Raw genomic sequence first — 20412 nt, 5'->3', positions numbered from 1 at the left:
AGGTGGTAAATCCAGTCAATAAACTAAACTTTACTTTTTTTGAATAATTGTAATACAGTTTTTGGCATGCTGCTACTATGAAATATATCTATCGCTGTGCTAGACCTGTTGTTGTCATTTCAGATATGCTGGCAAAGGAACCCCCTTGGTGTGATGGGTCTAACTGTTACGAATGCACTGCCAAGTTTGGAGTTACAACAAGAAAGCATCACTGGTAAAAATGGGTTCTCATGTACATATGCACAGGACAGGAACAGTTAGGAGATAAAGGCACGGCTATACATTCTCCAGAGGCCACATTCTGTTTGGCTGAGGCTTTAGTTTTTTAAATCTTTCCTGATCATACCCCGGATCAATCCAGACGAGTGGGTTTATGCATCCCTACCAGCAGATGGAGGCAGAAAACAAAACTTTGAGGCACTGCTACTTAATTGAAAGTGCCACCTGCAGTCCCTCAATATTTCTCTTTCTCCAGCAGATGGTAGAGGTGCAAACTTGCAGTCTGGAGTTGTTAGAAGAAATAAATTTGGATAAGAAGAGGATTCGACTCTCTGAGGTGTTAGGTTCCTTCGAAGGCCATCCCTTGGGTGGAGCAGGCCGAGCGGGAGCGTTGGTGATCCCTGTCTAGACTCGGCTCTTCTTGACGGGGGGAGTAGATAGTGAGAGATCCTGTTTCCCTCTCCCCCTCTGGGCCCTTTACTCCCTCGGTGGGCCTGGCTCCTCAGCGTCTGCTCTCCAGAAGCAGGGGAATAGTTCTTTCCCCTTTTCTTTGTGGCCTGTCTCTTAAATTTCTAAAAAAAACCCAAAAACTAAGAAGAGAAAATTGGAGCAGGGAGAGTGGCAGGAACAGCAGTTCTGTGCAGGGCTGAGGAGTGGGTAAGTGTTTGTTTCCTGACAGGAGGCAGTGGGCTGAATTGCCTGCCTTCGTTGGAGCCAGTTGACTGCTGAATTTCAGCACCGGACAGCAGCGAGAACGATTACATCTGCACAGTTTTATTTTTAGGCCTGACCACTTGTGCAGGCCCGACCGCCCTGACGTGCTGGCTCCTGCACAGAGCAGCAAACTTTGTCGCGGCTGCGGTTTGAGGCAAGCTCACCTTGATGCAACCTTGTTTTGCCGCAAATGTGAGCAGGATCCCAAGGGGGTGGCAAGAAGGTGCAGGTGGCTGGGACGGCTCTGGAGGCCCTGGGCGGGGGGAGTCAGAGGAGCCGGCGGCCAATTTGGTAGTACATGCTGAAGTGCAGGCTGCCATTTCTGATCCATGGGACTCCCCTCCCACACTTTTTCCGGTGGGAAAGGACTCTGCTGGTAGCTTGGGACGGGGAGGAGCTAAAGAGGGAGCGGATCAGGACTCTTCCTCCTCGGACTCTGAGGCGTATTCCATGGGTTTTGTACTTCTCCTTCGTAAGGCATATTTTGCCAAAGAAGAGTTAGGGGCAAAAAGACCCTTACCTAAGAAGTTCCAGACGGCCAAAAAGCTTCTTTTACCACTGCCAGCCTCTCTGGATGGGGGACAGTTTGTCAAGGAAAATGAGCCCAGGGGCAGTGGTTGCCGGAGGAGGTGGCTTGATCTATCAATCGGATCAGAACATTGCGCAAAGCATTGTTGGAGTTTCTTCTGCTTGTTCGGGACTAGTTGATGCGAGTATTCTTGGACAATGCGATGGCAGTAGCATACATCAACCATCAGGGCAGTATGAGGCGGCATCTAGTGGTGCTGGAGGCACAAGAGCTGTTTGTATGGGCGGAGAAATACCTGGTGATAATAGCTGCTTCTCATGTGGCTGAAGTGGACAATGTGCAGGCGGACTTCCTCAGCAGACAGCTTCTGGATCCAAGGGAGTGGAAGTTGACAGCAGAAGCCTTCGCCTTGCTGCAGGCAAGGTGGGGCAGACCAGTGATAGACCTCATGGTGACTCCAGCAAATGCGAAAATGGATCGGATTTTCTATCGCAGACGAGAGGTCGGATCAGAGGGCATTGACACTCTCGCTCAACCGTGACCGGCACATTTGTTATTGTATGTGTTTCCACAGTGGCCCCTCGTAGGTCGAGTGTTGTGACGCATCTAGCTTCATCCGGGCAGAGTGATTCTGGTGGCACCCGATTGGCCACATGTGCTGTGGTTTGCAGACCTGTATCTGGCAGTGGACGACCCCGTTCGCTTGGCTCATCTTTTAGGGTTGCTACGGCAGGGATCCGTATTTTCAGACCGGGAGGATCGATTCTAGTGGCTTGGCTTTTGAGAGTCGGCAGTTCTGTTTGAAGTGATATTCGGAACCTGTGATTGCAAATTTGCTTCAGACGAGGAGACCTTCCACTTCAATTGCTTATGTCCGGATGTGGAGAGTTTTCGAATCCTGGTGTTTGCAGAACAGGGGACAGCCTTTAAAGGTGGACATCCCGCAGATCTTGGCCTTCTTGCAGAGTGGTTTGGCTAAGGGGTTGGCCTATAATTCCCTTCGGGTCCAGGTAGTAGCTTTGGTTTCCCTTTGTGGTAGAATTCAGGGAAGACTGCTGGCGTCTCATCCGGATGTGGCTCGTTTCCTAAAAGGGGCAAAGCAAATGCGTCCTCTGGTGTGTAAGATCTGTCTGGCTTGGAATCTGAATTTGGTTCTTCAGGTGCTGTGTGGCTCTCCCTTCGAGCCATTGTGGAGGGCGTCGTTGAAGGATTTAACCCTGAAGACTGTTTTCCTGTTTGGCTAGGCAAATATCTGAGCTGCAAGCATTGTCATGTAGGGACCCTTTCCCATGCTTTCTGGAAGATGGGGTTTCTTTACGCACGTTCCTTCCTTTTTACTGAAGGCATCATCCTCCTTTCACCTTAATCAGGAAGTCGAGCTTTTGGCTTTTCTGAACTTGACAGCCAATACTCCAGTGGCTAGGGAGCTTCACTTATTGGATATGTGTTGCATTCTTTTACAATATCTCAAGGTGACGAATGCCTTTCGGAGATCTGATCATCTGTTTGTCATGTGTAGTGGAGCAAAGAAGGGAAATAAGGCTTCAAAGGGCACTATTGCTCGCTGTTTAAAAGAGACGATAGCTTTGACTTACATCTGTAGAGGCCGGTCAGTGCCAGAGGGGTTGCAAGTGCAGGCGACCTCATGGGTGGAGTGTCAACTGCTTTCTCCGCAGGAGATCTGTCGTGCAGTGACGTGGTCTTCTCTTCACACTTTTACCAAACATTACCGCTTAGATGTGTGTGCTCTGGAAGAGGCGGCGTTTGGGGAAAGTGTGTTGCATGCAGGTCTTTCGAGTTCCCGCCCAGATTAGAGGGGTTTGGGTACATCCCACTCATCTGGACTGATCTGGGGTATGAACTGGAAAGGAAAATTGGTTCTTACCTGCTAATTTTCATTCCTGAAGTACCACAGATCAGTCCAGAGACCCATTCCCATCTGTCAAAAGACATCCTCACTTCTGGAGATAGCTGGTATTTGATATTCTTAGAGTTTTGAGAAGTGTACATAGTTTGGTATAGGTTTTGTGTTAAATCAAGGGGGCCTATTTTGCAGGGGACTCCAACTTAAGTCTCTGGTCGCCCCAGGTTTATTGGGGTTTGTTAAGATAGACATCTTGGCTTGGGTGCAGGTCAATACTGAGGGGACTGCAGGTGGCACTCTCGGTTATGTAGCAGTACCTCAAAGTTTTGTTCTCTGTCTCTATCTGCTGGTAGGGATGCATAAACCCACTCGTCTGGACTGATCCGTGGTACTTCAGGAACGAAAATTAGCAGGTAAGAACCAATTTTCCTTTATCTGCCATTAAGTGTCAGCTATCCTAGCAGCCTGACACCACTGTGTGAATGTACAGTCTATGATGGCCCATTAAACTGGACAAATGCTGTCCTGTTTTAGTTGAGGGAAATTGAGGATGAAACCACAAATTGTTCCGGGTTTAAGCATTTAGGCACAAGTGCAGGGGATTTTTGTGAGACTGCACCTACCTCTGAAGAGGGAGAAGCCAGATTGTAAACAACTGTAGAGAGAGAACGCACCTCTAAGTGCCTAAATGCTGGTATTAAATTATTTAAATGAATCATTTTGTGACTTTATTTTACCATATGTAAAGGTGTGGGGGGGGGGGTGTTGGATTGTGGGGAAAGAGATTACTGTACTTGATTTGTATGCATCCATGGGACCTGCCCTTGGTGACTGCCAAGTCATTTTACCTTCACTTTCAGAATATAATCCAGTAACTTTATACGTTATGCTGTTTTCTTCTTCCCACAGCCGACACTGCGGACGCCTGCTCTGTCACAAGTGCTCTACAAAGGAGATTCCCATTATAAAATTTGATTTGAACAAACCCGTTCGAGTTTGCAACGTCTGCTTTGATGTCCTGACTCTGGGTGGAGTCTCTTAGTGTTCTGAGGAAATTGCCCCTCGAGCTCTCTTCCATGACAGCATCTCTGCTAGCGAGCCCTGCAGAGAGAGGAGGGAAGTGCATCTCAGTCTTCCTTCTGCAATAGATCAAATTAATAATGGACCATGTTACGATATATTCCAGTGTAAATGATTTGTACAATTGTCCACATATCAGGCCGTGCTCGATTTTGCTAGATCTTACCATGAATTGGACTGGGCCTTTAAAATCAGAATAAAGCAAAACCTCATGATAAATTCATTTGAATTTGTCTAGGGAAATGTAAAGGACAGAGCTTGCCCAGCATCCTGCTGTGAACAAAGTCACAAAGAATCTGCACATCAGTACTGGAACTGCACTGCCCCTGCTGATTTTCTTTCCGTTGTGAATACCGAAACAACTTCCGCCTTCCCCATAAGGCTGTTACGCATGTGACAGCGAACTGCCCAGGAAAAGAGAGGGAATGTTTGAAACAGGGTTTACTTTTTAGGACAGCCAAGAAATTGTGGCCTTACAACCGAAAGCTTTATAACCTAATACGTCTAATCTTAAGAAGGGAGTCAGGTTTACAGTTCTTCATTTTGATATTCCCTAGGGTATGTTCTATATGCCATCATTTCCTTTACCATGTTTGGAAGCAAATCTTTTTAACAATTAGCAGTTAATTTCACTTACATCTGTTACATGAGCCAGTAGGAAAAAGAAGGCCGCCTAACCCTCATAGTTCTGTTTGCGTTTGTCTGTCTCCTAAATTTCTTGCCTCACTTTTTTCCTTCTCTCTCATGTTCTCGTTCTTTCCCCAGTAAATATTACAAGTGCTCTCAGTAATAGATTTCAGTTTACACTTGTGAAATAGTTTAAAACAACACTAACATGTACTATGAAAAAAAAAACAGATCTATGTAGAATTTAATAATTTGATATAAAAAAAATAAATATCTGAGCTACATTTATGCATCATGGAAGGGAGTATGGTTTATTTGAACAGTCAATTCTTAAACATCTCGTTTTGTTTGTTTTCATCATATGACTGAAAATATGAGATTTTCTCTGAATGTCAGTTGGTTCACTGAGTCTCACATATTGGGGATGTGATCATGCTCTGCACCGAACAGATAGTTTCTGCCAGAGTTTTCACGGCCCATGCACTAGGAGACTTGGACTTTTTGGTATTCATGGTGTGTGTGCGCTCTGTGATTTTCTGCAGTTTCTTTTTCTGTTCCCTGTCTTATGTGTTTCATTTACTAGTTAAAATCATGTTGTGCAGGAGTGACTTATGAAGTTAAAATGTATTGCTTTTTAATTTTTGTAATACTTCAGGGAACCTTTGATCTGTTATCTAAATAATATTGTTAAGGTTTAAGGTTAACATACAGTTAAATAATACCACTTCTCACAGGACAAGCAGGATGGTAGTCCTCACATATGGGTGACATCATCAGGATGGAACCCAATCACGGAACACTTTTGTCAGAGTTTCTAGAACTTTGACTGGCACCTACTAGGCATGCCCAGCAATGCACTGACCCTACATCCAGCAGAGGTCCCCCTTCAGTCTTCTTTTTTCCATGCAGCAGTAGCCACACGGGTTAAGGAGCTCTCTGAGATTCCTGACAGGAATTTTCCTCACGGAACTTCTTTCAAATTTTTCCAAAACATTCTACCCCATAGGGGTCCCCCTATCAATATCTATACTCTGCGGTCGAAAGGTAAGCTTTTACCCTTGTTGCAGTTGATTCCCGTGGAGTTATCCCTTCGGGGCCTACCAGCCATCGACCGCACCACGGCTAAAATTTTGTCGGAGCCATGGTGTTGGGTTTTCGTCGGTGCCCTGACTGTACTCAGACAGTGTCCATCACTGTGACCCGCATGGGGTCTGTGTTATGTGTTTGGGGTCCGACCACAATGTCCTAACTTGCACCAAATGTGCCCAAAAGACGCTGAAGGGCTCTAAGGCCCATTTAGAGAAAATGGACTTTCTCTTTCAGTTAAAAACCCTGACTCCATCGATAGCTTCGACTGGCGTCGACAATTCCAAAAATGTCGATAGCCTCCTTGCCTCCTCAGGAAAAGGACCAAGGAAAACATCGTGAAAAGCGTCGACACCGGCATTGGAAGGCTCAGTCCGTCAATCCAGGCAAGTCCTCAGCATCGACGTCGATAGAGCCACCAACAAAGAAGCCCCATCCAGAAAAGGTCCCATCCTCTTCTGTGACCGGGACACTGAGGCGTTCCCCACCTTCAGTGGTGCTGGGATCCGGTATTCCAACTTCACCGGTAGACCCTCCGGCTATGCCAGTGCTGCCTCCTACTCCGGTGCCGGGGTTCCATGCCCCAGGCTTCCACGAGGAATTGGATCGGATGATCCAAGAAGCCATCGGTAAAGCACTTCAGGGCTTCCATCCTCCATCAACGCCGGTACCGATCCCCAAGCCGGTCACCGATCGGATTCCCGTAGCGCTCGCACCGCCACTGGGTAGACTGGATGCGTTGATTGGTGCCCTGCCTCCGATGGAACAGAGAGCACCGGTGGATCCAATGCCTTCTACACCGATTCCAATATCTTCAGATGATGAAACACAGATTCCCATCCCACCATCTGGGATTTTACCACCGACTTGTCCATCGATATCACCGGTCCCTTCGGTGCCTCCATCGATGCCATTGGTTCCTCCATCAATGCCTCCTTCGATGCCATCGGTGCCGCCTCTGATGCCTTCGATGCCTAGGCCTGGTCCTTCAGGATCAGCACCCTTTCTCCCTGCTGGAGACCCACTAGGTGCTGGAGATCAGCCCTACAATCCTTGGACCGATGATTTGTCCCAGGATACAGATGATCTACCATCAGAGCCCTCTCCCCCAGATGAAAGACAATGTTCTCCACCAGAAGATCTATCTTTTATCAATTTCATCAAGGAAATGTCTGAAACCATTCCTTTCCAACTTCAGACAGAAGAGGACTCTAGGCACAAGATGCTGGAAGTACTCCAATTTCTTGATGCTCCTAAGGAAATCATGTCCATACCTATTCATGAAATCCTTCTTGATCTCCTGAAAAGAAACTGGGAACACTCATGTTCCGTCCCACCTGTCAAGCGCAAGACAGATGCCACCTATCTGGTGCAGTCAGCTCCTGGGTTCCAGAAGTCTCAGTTGGATAATCATTCTGTGGTTGTTGAATCAGCCCAGAAGAAGGCTCAACATTCAAAACCTCATTCCTCCATACCTCCAGGGAAGGAACAAAAATCCCTGGATGCTTTTGGCAGACGTGTCTTCCATGGCTCCATGCTCATATCTCGCATAGCTTCTTACCAGTTATAGATGACCCAGTATAACAGAGACCTCTTTAAAAGGATCCAGGACTTCTCTGATTCGTTACCAGAGCAACTCCAGACTCAACTTCATACTCTGGCTCAAAAAGGTCTGGATGCTGGAAAACACGAGGTCCGCGCTGCTTATGATATCTTCAACACTGCCTCAAGAGTGTCTGCAGCGGGGATTAGTGCACGAAGATGGGCCTGGCTCAAATCCTCGGACTTAAGACCAGAAGTCCAAGACAGGTTGGCAGATCTACCCTATATGGGCGATAATCTCTTCGGGGAAAAGATCCGAGAGACTGTGGCACAGTTGAAGGACCACCATGAAACGCTGCACCAACTTTTTTCTATGCTGGCTGAGTTCCCTTCCGCCCCTAAGAGAACTTTCAGACGAGACTCTAAGCAGCCAACCTACAAGCCAAGAAAATTTTATCCTCCAGCTTCTAGAGGACGCCCTTCCAGACCTTACCAAAAAGGTCAATCCAGGCAGACTTGGCCTCAAAAGTCTCGGCCAGCTTCTCAGCCTGGACCAGCGTCAGGGTTTTGACTCCTTCCTAGAGAGTGTAAGCCAACCTCCTCTTCCATCCATACCAGTCGGCGGTCGACTCTGCCACTTCAACAGTGCTTGGCACACAGTCACCACAGACCAGTGGGTATTTACAGTAGTCATCCAAGGTTACCACCTAAATTTCCTGGCTGTTCCAGTGGACTCTCCACCTCGGCTGATGTGGGGGAAGTCCGACCACTCTCCTTTGCTCGAACAAGAGGTCTCATCCCTCCTTCTATCCCAAGTAATAGAACCGGTACCCCTCTCCCAGCAGGGGCAGGGGTTTTATTCCCGGTATTTTCTAATACCAAAAAAGTCAGGTGGTGTACGCCCGATCCTGGACCTCCGTACACTAAACACATTTCTGCACAGAGAAAAATTCAAGATGGTAACCTTGGGCTCTCTACTTCCTCTTCTGCAAAGAGGAGATTGGCTATGCTCTCTAGATCTCCAGGACGCATATACACACATCTCAATCACACCATCTCATCACAAATTCCTGCGATTCCTGGTCGGCCCTCGCCATTTCCAGTACCGTGTACTACCATTTGGCTTGGCGTCTGCTCTACGAGTATTCACCAAGTGCTTGGTGGTGGTTGCAGCCTTCCTCAGGAATCAGGGTGCCCATGTCTACCCTTATCTCGACAATTGGTTGATAGGGCTCTGTCTCAGCAGGGCGTGCTAACCTCCCTGCATCTCACTATCAACACCCTGATCTCCTTAGGGTTTCTAATCAACTTTCCCAAATCCAAGATAGTTTCATCTCAAACCCTATCCTTTATAGGGCCGACCTAAACACTATACAGGCGAAAGCCTTCCTCCCCCAGGATCGTGCTTTCACCATTACATCTCTGGCACATCAGCTACAGTCTCGAGTATCTTCAACTGCTCGTCACTTTCTCATACTGTTGGGTCACATGGCATCCTCAGTGCATGTCACTCCGATGGCTCGCCTAGCCATGAGAGTAATGCAGTGGACCTTAAAATGCCAGTGGATTCAAGCTTGTCAGCCAATGTCCAGTATTTATCCACATTACCAAACAGCTCCGTCTGTCACTAGCTTGGTGGATGCACCACTCCAATTTCATTCAAGGCCTTCCATTTCAGGCTCCAGATCCTCAAATCACCTTAACAACAGACGCATCCAACCTTGGGTGGGGGGTGCAGACTCAGGGTACCTGGTCTCCAGAGGAAGCCAAACACCAGATAAATTTCCTGGAGCTACGGGCGATCAGATATACCCTCAAGGCCTTTCAGGATTGCCTATCAAACAAAGCTATCCTGATTCAAACCGACAATCAGGTTGCGATGTGGAATATCAACAAACAAGGGGGAACAGGCTCCCACCTCCTGTGCTAGGAAGCTGCACAGATATGGGCATGGGCCCTTTCCCGCTCGATGTGCCTCAAAGCAACCTATTTGCCGGGAGTGGACAATGTGTTGGCGGACAAGCTGAGACGCACTTTCCACCCGCAGGAGTGGTCTCTCAACCCCCATGGTAGCAGACGTGATATTCCACCGTTGGGGTTACCCTCGCATAGACCTCTTTGTGTCGGTACACAACCACAAAGTAGACAACTTCTGTTCTCTCATTCGCAGTCACCACTCGCAGCCAAGAGGTGCCTTCGCCCTCTCCTGGGCAGGCGGTCTCCTCTATGCGTACCCTCCACTTCCTCTAATTTGAAAGACTCTCATAAAGCTCCGGCAGGACAAAGGATTAATGATTCTGATAGCTCCCCATTGGCAACGCTAGGTGTGGTTTCCAATCAATCAAGACCTATCAGTACGCCGACACATTCCTCTGGGGAAGGATCCCCTTCTAATCACTCAGAACAAAGGGTATCTCCATCATCCCAACCTCCAAACTCTGTCTCTGATGGCCTGGATATTGAAAGGTTAATACTCCAACCTCTTAACCTTTCAGAGTCGGTATCCTGAGTCCTGGTGGCTTCACGAAAGCCTTCAACTAGAAGGTCTTATCGCTCTAAATGGAAGAGGTTTACGGTCTGGTGTACTTCTATGTCCATAGACCCCTTCACTTGTTCCACTGCAAGGTTCCTAGACTACCTCTGGCACCTGTCAGAGTTAGGCCTAAAAACTTCCTCTATCAGGGTGCATGTTAGTGCAGTGTCTGCGTACCATAAAGGTGTAGGAAATGCCTCTATTTCAACTCAACCCTTAGTATCACGTTTCATGAGAGGCTTGCTCCATTTAAAACCACTGCGCCCTCCTGCCCCTGCTTGGGACCTTAATGTGGTTTTGGGACAGCTCATGAAACCTCCGTTTGAACCTTTCAACTCCTGTGATCTCCGCTATCTCACCTGGAAGGTAGTTTTTCTTCTCGCAATCACATCTGCTCGCAGAGTTAGTGAATTACAAACATTAGTTACCTACCCGCCTTACACTAAAATTCTGCATGACAGGGTAGTGCTCCGCACTCACCCTAAATTTTTGCTGAAGGTAGTGTCGGAATTTTATATTAACCAATCTATTATCCTACCTACCTTTTTTCCCAGGCCCCATTCGAACCTAGGAGAACAGGCTTTGCATTCTTTGGACTGCAAACGTGCTCTAGCTTTCTATCTGGATCGCACATCGACCCATAGGAAATCCACTCAATTGTTTGTTTCTTTTGATACCATCAAATTGGGAAATCCTGTGGGAAAGCAGACCCTCTCCTCCTGGTTGGCGGAATACATTTCTTTTTGCTACCAGCAAGCAGGCATTCCGCTACAAGGCCGTGTAAAAGCACACTCGGTCAGGGCCATGGCGACATCAGTAGCACACCTCTGTTCGGTGCCGCTTGCTGATATTTGTAAGGCTGCTACCTGGCGTTCTCTCCATACTTTCGCAGCCCATTATTGCTTAGATAAGGCTGGCACAAAGGATTCCATCTTTGGCCAGTCTGTTCTACGCAATTTGTTTTCTGTTTAACTTCCCAATATCCTTCCACCAACCCATTCAGGGTTTCAGGATGCCCTCCTAACCAAATTTCCACCCCTGTTGCTGTGCCCGTTGCACGTCTTTGGGTGCATTTGGTGCTTTGCTCAGGCATCCTCAGCTCAGTATTCACCCATATGTGAGGACTACCATCCTGCTTGTCCTGTGAGAAAGCAGAGTTGCTTACCTGTAACAGGTGTTCTCACAAGACAGCAGGAAGTTAGTACTCACGAAACCCACCCGCCACCCCATGGAGTTGGGTTCGTTTACGTTTTCTTATTTTATTTTTCGCACGTACTTTTTGCTATATAACGAGACTGAAGGGGGACCCCTGCTGGATGCAGGGTCAGTGCATTGCTGGGCATACCCAGTAGGTGCCAGTCAAAGTTCTAGAAACTTTGACAAAAATGCTCTGTGGTTTGGCTCCATCTTGATGATGTCACCCATATGTGAGGACTAACATCCTGCTGTCCTCTGAGAACACCTGTTACAGGTAAGCAACTCTGCTTTCCTAAGACTTGCATAGTAAATAGTGGATTGTTCCATCCAATTTGTCCAGTTGCCCTTGCCTGCACTAGTTTGTCTAAGAATATCTTCCATCCATGCAAGCTTGACCACCTGCAGGAGATCGCTCCTAATCCTGTTTGTTATTAGCTGGTGACTGTAGCTAAGCCATCTTTCCACCCATGATGACCATTTTCTACGTCTCTCCATTATGTCTGAAAAGTACCAACACCATACCACTGCTCTATGCTGGTTGACCTGGATGGAGTTGTACCATTGCTTTGTGCCCCTCCCCTCCTTTTGGTCATCTACTGTCCTGTGCAAATGGGTGTAGATAGAATCCTTTCTTATCACAGAATCTAGCAATTATTGGTGCACAAATTCTACATAGTAACTTAGTAATGGCATCAGATAAAGACCAGGCGGTCCATCCAGTCTGCCCAGCAATTTTCTTATGGTAGTAACTGCCGCTCCATGCAGGTTGCCCCATGCCTTCTTCTGTTAAGGGTAGTAACTGCCACTCTGTGCTGGTTACCCCTATGCAGAAATGTTATACCATCCCTTTCTTTATGCAGTGTTTATCCCAAGCCGTTTTGAATTCATTAACTGTTCTCATCTTCACCACCTCTTGTGGATAGAATGCAGGCATCCACCACCCTCTCCATGAAGTAATATTTCCTGATGTTGGTTCTGAGTCTTCCCTCCTTGCATTTCATATCATGACCCCTAGTTCTACTGTTTCCTTCCCAGTGGAAGTGGTTTGAAGTTTGTGCATCGTTAATATCTATCTGAAGGTCTGTATCATATCTCCCCTGCACCTCCTTTCTTCCAGGGTACACACATTTAGATCCTTCAGCCTCTCCTCATGGATCTTCTAAAACATCACCAAAACAGCTTTAGCATATATATCTCATTAACTATGGTTGCAGCAAGGATATATTTGCAGCATTTTGCATTCTGGAGAGAATAAACAGCTGCATGCTCTGATAGGCTGCACACTTAAAATATGTAAAGTTTCTGTCTCAAGACCTTTCTTTCTGTGTAATGGCAGAGTAAATAATTTGGATTTTTATAATGCTGTTTCATCCAAACAGGTTTGTCACACACCTTGCAGTTTTATTTCAGAAAACACATGCAGCCACCTCCTGGGGTGGCTGGCCTGCAGATAACCTTCCACAGTAGAAAAGAAATTGTTATTGCAAAGCTAAATCATGAATGCACATACCCGACTCATAAATCAATGCTATAACTGACTTATCACTGGATTACTTCACCTTTCTTTACAAAGATTTCTGCTAACACAGGAGGATATCGTAATATATGTTGAAGCTAACTGTGCCCTGAGTAGAGTGTGGTTTGAGTTATAAGAGTGATTTATACATCCCAAGATAACAATATAACATGTCCAGATTCTCTTATTAATAAAGAAAAATGTGTGTGTGTATTGGACACATGGTAACCGACAAAAAGGGAGTTGAATCATCACAAGTTGTGAGGTAGTAGAGCCAGTATTCAAGGCTTCAATTCTGACTACTGTACATTCATGCATCTTTCACATACGTTCATAATTAAATTATTTTACAGATATAAAAAAATATCTAACAGATTTCCTAGCATGTAGCCAGATGGACTCAGGACCAATGGGTTATGTGCTCCCCTGCTAGCAGATGGAAACAGAGTCAGGTTTCAAAGCTGATGTCACCTTAGATATACCCTTGCAATGACCTCAGCCATTCAGTATTCCCTTCAAAAGCCATTGTGGACATAATATTGAAAATTTTGGTTAAAATTTGATTACAGCTTGATAAAAAAAACGATTAAAAACTTAATAAAAAAATGGATACCATAACTGTACTCAACCAAACATAAATGCTGAATCCCAGCAATATTATAGATGCCCTGATCTAGGGATAGGGCTATGGCTTACCTGAACATCTTGGAAGTGAGATTTACCTCATGGGCGATTCCTTGGCACCGTTCATGGGGCAGTCATGAGTGGGATACTGAGTCCATCTGTCTACACTAAGGAAAATGAAATTATCTGGTAAGTAATATTTCTGTTTCCTAGCATGTAGCCAGATGGACTCGGGACCAATGGGATGTACAAAAGTTACTCCTGAACGGAGTGGGAGGCTGCCCGTGGTCCAGTTAGCACCGCCAGGCGATAGAACCTGGAGAATGTATGCAAGGAAGACCACATCGCTGTTGGCAGATGTTAACGGGAGACAGTAGCTTAGCTTCTGCCCAGGATAATGCCTGGGCCCTAGTGGAATGAGCTTTAACGTGAAAGGATAATGGCTTCCCTGCCTCTACATAATCTCCCGTGATCACTTCCTTGATCCAGCGAGCTATGGTAGCTTACGAAGCTACTTCGCTTTGTTTCCTTCCATTGTGAAGGACAAACAAGTGGTCCTTCTTGCGCACCAGTTCCAAGATTTCCAAATACCATACTAAAAGCCTACTGACTTTTAAGTGGCATAGGAGGTGGTAGTCTTCCATATCCTTGTTTCTATCTAGGGACGGTAAGAAAATGTACTGATTCAAGTGGAACTCCGAGATTATCTTGGGCAAGAAAGAAGGGACAGAGTGAAGCTATAACGCTGCTGGAGTCAACCGGAGGAATGGCTCCTGACAACAATGCCTGCAGTTCCGAGATACGAAAAGCCGAGCATATTGCCACCAAGAACACAGCCTTCAGCATTAACAGGCATAGGGATTGACTGCACAGCAGTCAAAAAGAAGGCCCCGCTAAAAAGTCCAATACTAGATTAAGATTCCACAGGGGAACTGGCCACCGTAAGGGTGATCAAAGATGTTTAACCCCTTTTAGGAAATTGGCCAAATCTGGATGTGCCAACAGGCATGCTCCGTTCACCTCACCTCCGAAACGGGAGAGGGCCGCTACCTGGACCTTCAAGGAGTTGAGGGACAGCCCTTTATTCAGTCCGTCTTGTAAAAATTCCATAACCATAGGGATTTTGGTACTCTGAGGGGGCTCCCTGCACCAGGCCTCAAATATTCTCCGGATCTGCACGTATGCTAAGGATGTAGAGAGCTTCCGCGTGCGGAGCAAGGTGGAAATTACTGCCGCTGAATATCCACGCTTCATCAGGCGAACCCTCTCAAGGGCCAGACCATAAGACAAAACAGAGTTGGGTCCTTGTGAAGGATCGGACCTTGTTGGAGCAGGTCCCTGTGTGGAAGAAGGCATAAGGGGCTCTCCACCAGAAGTCTCCACACCTGCATACCAAGGGTGGCTGGGCCAATCTGGGGCCACTAGAAAAACTAGTCCTCTGGCATTCGATCCTGTGAATAACCTTGCCCAGCAGAGCCACAGAAGGAAGGTGAACAATAAGTCTCCCTCTGGCCATGGCTGAACAAGGGCATCAACCTTGGGAATTCTGATCTCTTCTGTGACTGAAGAATTGGGAGACCTTTCCTTGTGAGAAGTGGCCAGCAGGTCGATGGACAGGAGGCCCCAATGATCTGTCAGGAGCTGAAAGGCTGTGACCAACCACACCCATTCTCCTGGATCCAGACTCTCCCTGCTGAGAAAGTCTGCTCTGATGTTGCCTTTTCCCACAATGTGGAAGGCCGAGATCCTCTGTACATTCAACTCCGCTCATTCCATAATGGGGTCTATCTCCAAAGACACTTGCTGGCTTTTGGTTCCTTCCTGGTGGTTGATATAGGCTGCCATTGTCGCATTGTCTGACATCACGCGGACCACCTGGCCCTGGAGTCTGTGGCTGAATTGCAGACATACTAACCTGATGGCTCGGGCTTCCAGGTGGCTTATGTTCCAGCTCACCTCTTCCTTGGTCCAACACCCCTGGGTGGTCAATTCCTGCCAGTGAGCTCCCCATCCTTGGAGGTTCACATCCGTCCGACTTGAGGACTAGCCAGTTAGGTGGGGACAGGCTTACACCCTTGCTTAGGTGAGCTTCCTGTAGCCACCACTAGAGCCAAAAACATACTTCTATTGGTAGGTGGAGGCGAATCGAGTCATCTTGAGACATTGGGTTCCACCATTACAGCAGGGAGCACTGGAGTGGACACGTGTGCCCTCGCCCACGGTACTACCTCCAGGGTTGATGCCATCAGACCGCGACCTGAAGATATCTCCACACCCTGGGGCACATTGTGCTCATCAACCGACGCACTTGGCACATCAGCTTCCTTATCCTTGAGGGTGGGAGGAAGACTTTGTCATGTTTAGTGTCGAACCAGACTCCCAGATACTACAAGGAATGGGAGGGCTTGAGATTGCTTTTGTCCATATTCACAGTCCAACCAAACTCCTGAAGCAGGGACGTCACCCTGCAGGTCACCCAGAAGCTCTCTTCCAACGACTTCGCCCAGATTAGCCAGTCCAAGTAAGGGTGCACAGGATCCCTTCTTTTCTCTGTGCTGCTGCCACAACCACCATAATTTTGGAAAATGTTCTGGAAGCGGTGGCCAGACTTAAGGGCAACACCCGGAACTGATAATGGTGGCCCAGTACGGCAAAGCATATGAAACTCTGTGCCTTGTCAGATTGGAATATGAAGGTAGGCTGCCGAAAGGTCCAGGGAGGTTAAGAACTCTCCCGGTTGTATGGCCATTATGATGGTGTAGAGTTTTCATGCGGAAATGAATTATTCGTAGATGACGATTGATACTCTTGAGTTCCAGGATGGGACAAAAGGAATTGTCCTTCTTGGGTATGATGAAATAGATGGAATAACGCCCCATATTTTCCAGGGGCGTAGGTATTGGAATTTTAGCCCTCAAATTGAGGAGTCTTATCAAGATAGATTCCACTGCCAGTTTCTTGTGCTGGAAGTGGCAAGGTGACATTATGAATATGTCCTGAGGGGTGCTGCAAAACTCCAGAGTGTATCCTTCTCATATGATCTCCAGTACCCATTAGTCCAACATGATCTCAACCTACCATTGATAGGGGGTCAACTATCCCTCTTCTATCTCCTCATCTCATGGATGGGTCGGCAAAACTTCTTTGGGAAGTTCGGGCCGAACCTGAATTCGAACCAGTCCCTCTTTTTGGTTGTCAGCTCCAAAAAGACTGAGACCTTCCCGACAGCCGAGATGTCTGAAATAACACGTTTCTGTAGGGCCAAAAGTGTTGGGAGCCCCTGGCCCAACCTCTCATTGGCGAGGGATGCTGCAACCTCTTTCTCTTATCTTCCGGTAGCCGCAGCACTGGGGATTCACCTCACTTACTGGCTAACTTTTCCAATTCACTTTCGAATAGGGGGGATCCCTTAAAGGGCATCTTTGTGAGGTTTGCCTTGGAGGTAGTGTCCGCTGACCAATTTCGCAACCATAGTTGTCTTCTGGCCGCTACTAGTGAGGCCAATCCCCTGGCCAAGGTACAAACTAGGTTGGAGTTTGCATCCGCTAGAAAGGCCATGGCGGGCTTCATCACCTCTCTGGAATGCACCCCTGAGCTATCTGTCTCTCAAGAGAGAAGCAGGCATAAGCAAGCCACCAGGACACAACAGGAAGCAATCTGTAGTGTCATTGCTGTCGCGTCAAAGGCTTGCTTAAGGATGTACTCCGTCTATCATGTTCATCCTTCAAAGCCACTCCTCCCTCTACTGGGATAGTTGTTCGCTTAGAAACGGTGCAGATCAGGGCATCCACTTTGGGGAAACGCAGGCATTCTCTGGCCAGAGGGTACAGGGCCTCCAATGCCGACCTCCTTTAAATCTGGCTTTCGGGACTTCCCATTCCAGGTCAATCAACTCCTGGATGGCTTCCAGCATCGGAAAATAGCAAGAGGCTTTCCATAGAGACACTAGGATGGGATTCTTTTTTTATTCCGTCATCGAGTCCATGCCAGGAACTCCCAGAGTCTTCAGGGTCTGGGAGACCAGGGCCGGCAATTCATCTCTATGGAAGAACCGTAACATGGTCCAGTATGCTCCAAGCCTGGAGGGATTTCCCCACCTTCCAACGAGTCTGTAACCCATTCGTCATCCATGGTGTCTGGGTCCCTGTCAGGGATACCCTTGGAGAGACGAGGTAAGTCTCAAGGCATGCTGTTAGGGCTGGGAGGACAAGGCCTTCCTGGCTGGGGCTCGGTCTGAGCAGGGGCAACAACTTGACTGCGCTTGAACAAAGGCTTGAAGGCCCTGAAAAAATTCCACCCAAGAAAAGGCCACCGGGTCCATACCTAGCCCAGGAGGAACTGAAGTAAGTGCCACTGAACTGCCCTCTCCCGAGGCGGACGCAGCCCCGGGATTGCTCAGATCTGGGGTACTACTGGATAAGGTTGTGACTGACCCATCTTCTGAATGAGAGGGACCAGGCTTGGAGAAGTTCTGGGAGTCCAGCCCTCCCTGGGCCTCCTCATAGTGCTGATACAGGAAGGATTCTAGATCAGACTGTGTAGCCCTAATATGGCAGGCAGCACAAAGAGAGTGTTGCTTGTGCTTCTATGCTGCCGGAGCCATAGATAGCTATAACTTGTGCGTTCAGCCAGTTTCTCCGATAATAAGACAGGTCTTATATTCTTTTTTAGCTCCAAATAAATGACTAGGTCTTATTTTCAGGGGATGTCTTATTTTTTTTCCATGATTGGTGAATGAGGACAAGGCTAAGCCCACCTCCTCTTTCATTCACCAATCAGATTCAATTTTCGGCCAAACCTTTTGGTTTGGCCTTCGTTATCGGCCCACCGCAGGAAATTTCATTTTCCCGTGGTTTGGGACGATTTTATTTTGTCTGCCCCCCCCAAATCGAAGTCTGAAACCCGGCAGGGGCAGATGGGGAGGTTGTAAAAAAAAAAACCAACTACCCAAACCCACCCCAACCCTTCAAATTTAATTCATTACAACCCCCTCCCACCCTCCTGACCCCCCCCCCCCCCCCCAAGACTTACCGAAAGTCCCTGGGGGCGGTCCGAAACCGAGAGGGGGCAGACTGAGGGTTGTAAAAAAAACAAAAAAAACCCCAAACCCACCCCAACCCTCTAAATGTAATTTATTGCAACACCCCCCCCCCCCCCCGCCCCCCCCAAAAAAAAACCTTGCCGAAGCTCCCTGGTGGTCCAGCGGGGGTCCCGGGCTGTTGGCTGCCAGCAATCAAAATGGCGCTGATGGCCCTTTGCCCTTTCCATGTGACAGGCTATCAGCGCCATTGGCCGGCTTCTGTCACATGGAAGGAGCAATAGACTGCCCATTGCTCCTTCAATGTGACAGATTTTGATTGCTGGCAGCTGACGGCCCAAGAGCGGAAATTGCTCCCGGGACCCCCGCTGGAACACCGGGGAGTTTCGGCAAAGTTGTTTTTGGGGGGGGGGGTTTTGCAATAAATTACATTTGGAGGGTTGGGGGGGTTTGTTTTGTTTTTTACAACCCTCCATCTGCTCCCCCCCCCCCCCAGTTTTGGGCCGCCCCCCCCCCCCCCTCCAGGGACTTTCGGTAAGTCTTGGGGGAGTGTTGGTTGGGAGGGCAAGTTTTGGAGTGGAACCGCTCGTCGTCTTAAAAGCTAGGGCTTATTTTTGGAGTAGGGCTTATATTTCAAGCCCTACTCCAAAAATCCTGAAAATCAAGCTAGGGCTTATTTTTAGGGTAGGGTTTATTATTGGAGAAACACTGTAGCACAGATCCGCCCTGATGCGCGTAAGTGTAAGCATCCAGTTGTGCACTAGTGTATGCGTGCACTTATGTGCGCAGTTATGAGTGCGGTGATGCACACAGGTTTGTGCACGTATACACGCATTAGGCGCACAGCAGGGCCAACCCACACCGCATGTACCAACAGTCTATAGGGAAAAATGGCACTGTACAAAACCGCACACAAGATGGCACCGCCATGTCCTGCCATGTGGAGTGCCCACTGAGCCTAAAGTGGGGCCTAGCCCATCGGGGGGCTGCTCAACCCACTCTGAAATCCCCTTCCCTTGCCCCACGGGATTGGGAATGTCATTGGTACGGCATGTCGAGCAAGAGACCGGAGGAAAAACTTACCGAAGCCTTTCCATATCTCTGAATCAGAGGAGTCTTTTTACTTACCTGGGCTCAGCGTTTACCAGCTGAGTACAGAGACAGTCTCTGGCTGCAGAGGGAGAGGGTTTTGGCCTGAACCACTGCCCTTGGCTTCCTGCACCTGCTGCCTTTCAGTTGCTTTAGCAGCAAGTCCATGCCGGAAAAACGGCTACCGGACCGAGGCATATCTCTGAGGGATCTCTGAAATCACCTCAGGATTTCTCAATTGGGGGGAGGGACCTTTAGGTATCGACGCAGGAGAGTGGGGCTCAATCTTTCTCCAATTTAAAGGAAAATTTTCCTTCTAATGAGTACTGCAATCCCACTAAACCACCAATACTGGTGTAGGGAAAGCACGTCCACATCTGCTAGAAGACGGAGAGATACTGAATGGCTGAGGTCACTGCAGGGATATATCTATCACCCAAGTATAGGGTGAATCGATGAATATTCTTCAGAGAGGGTGATTAAGTAACGTGTAGATGATGGTTTCCCTATTTAACTTGTTACTCCTGAAGCAGGCGTCGTCATCCGCCAAAACATGAGCTCATGTTGGGTGTTCTGAATTTGGAGTCTATAGAGGAGACGTGAACTTATTTCTGCTTTTCTAAGATGAGTTGACTTTTATAATTCTATAGTATGTGGGAGTGGATGTACTAATTACCAGGGTGTAGCTTTTATTATAATTTGAAATAAGCAATTTATTTAGTTTAGTGTGAGAGTAGAGTGAATCGGCAGATGA

At 47.7% G+C, this 20412-nt stretch overlaps 1 protein-coding gene across 1 annotated transcript in view; it reads left to right on the top strand.

The window, feature by feature from the left end:
• ANKFY1 (ankyrin repeat and FYVE domain containing 1) overlaps window positions 1–5328 on the top strand; it is a 133512-nt gene extending 128184 nt beyond the window's left edge. The window contains 2 exon segments of the mRNA XM_029612076.1: window positions 124–214; window positions 4236–5328. Of these exon segments, the coding sequence (XP_029467936.1) occupies window positions 124–214; window positions 4236–4368 (224 nt within the window). The 3' untranslated portion in view covers window positions 4369–5328.
• The last annotated feature ends 15084 nt before the right edge of the window (window positions 5329–20412 follow it).

This window comes from Rhinatrema bivittatum, chromosome 8 (genome assembly GCF_901001135.1).
Source record: "Rhinatrema bivittatum chromosome 8, aRhiBiv1.1, whole genome shotgun sequence".
NCBI classification, from domain to species: Eukaryota; Metazoa; Chordata; class Amphibia; order Gymnophiona; family Rhinatrematidae; genus Rhinatrema; species Rhinatrema bivittatum.
Note: the sequence above shows the minus strand (reverse complement) of the source record. Positions and strands in the feature narration are given on the sequence as shown.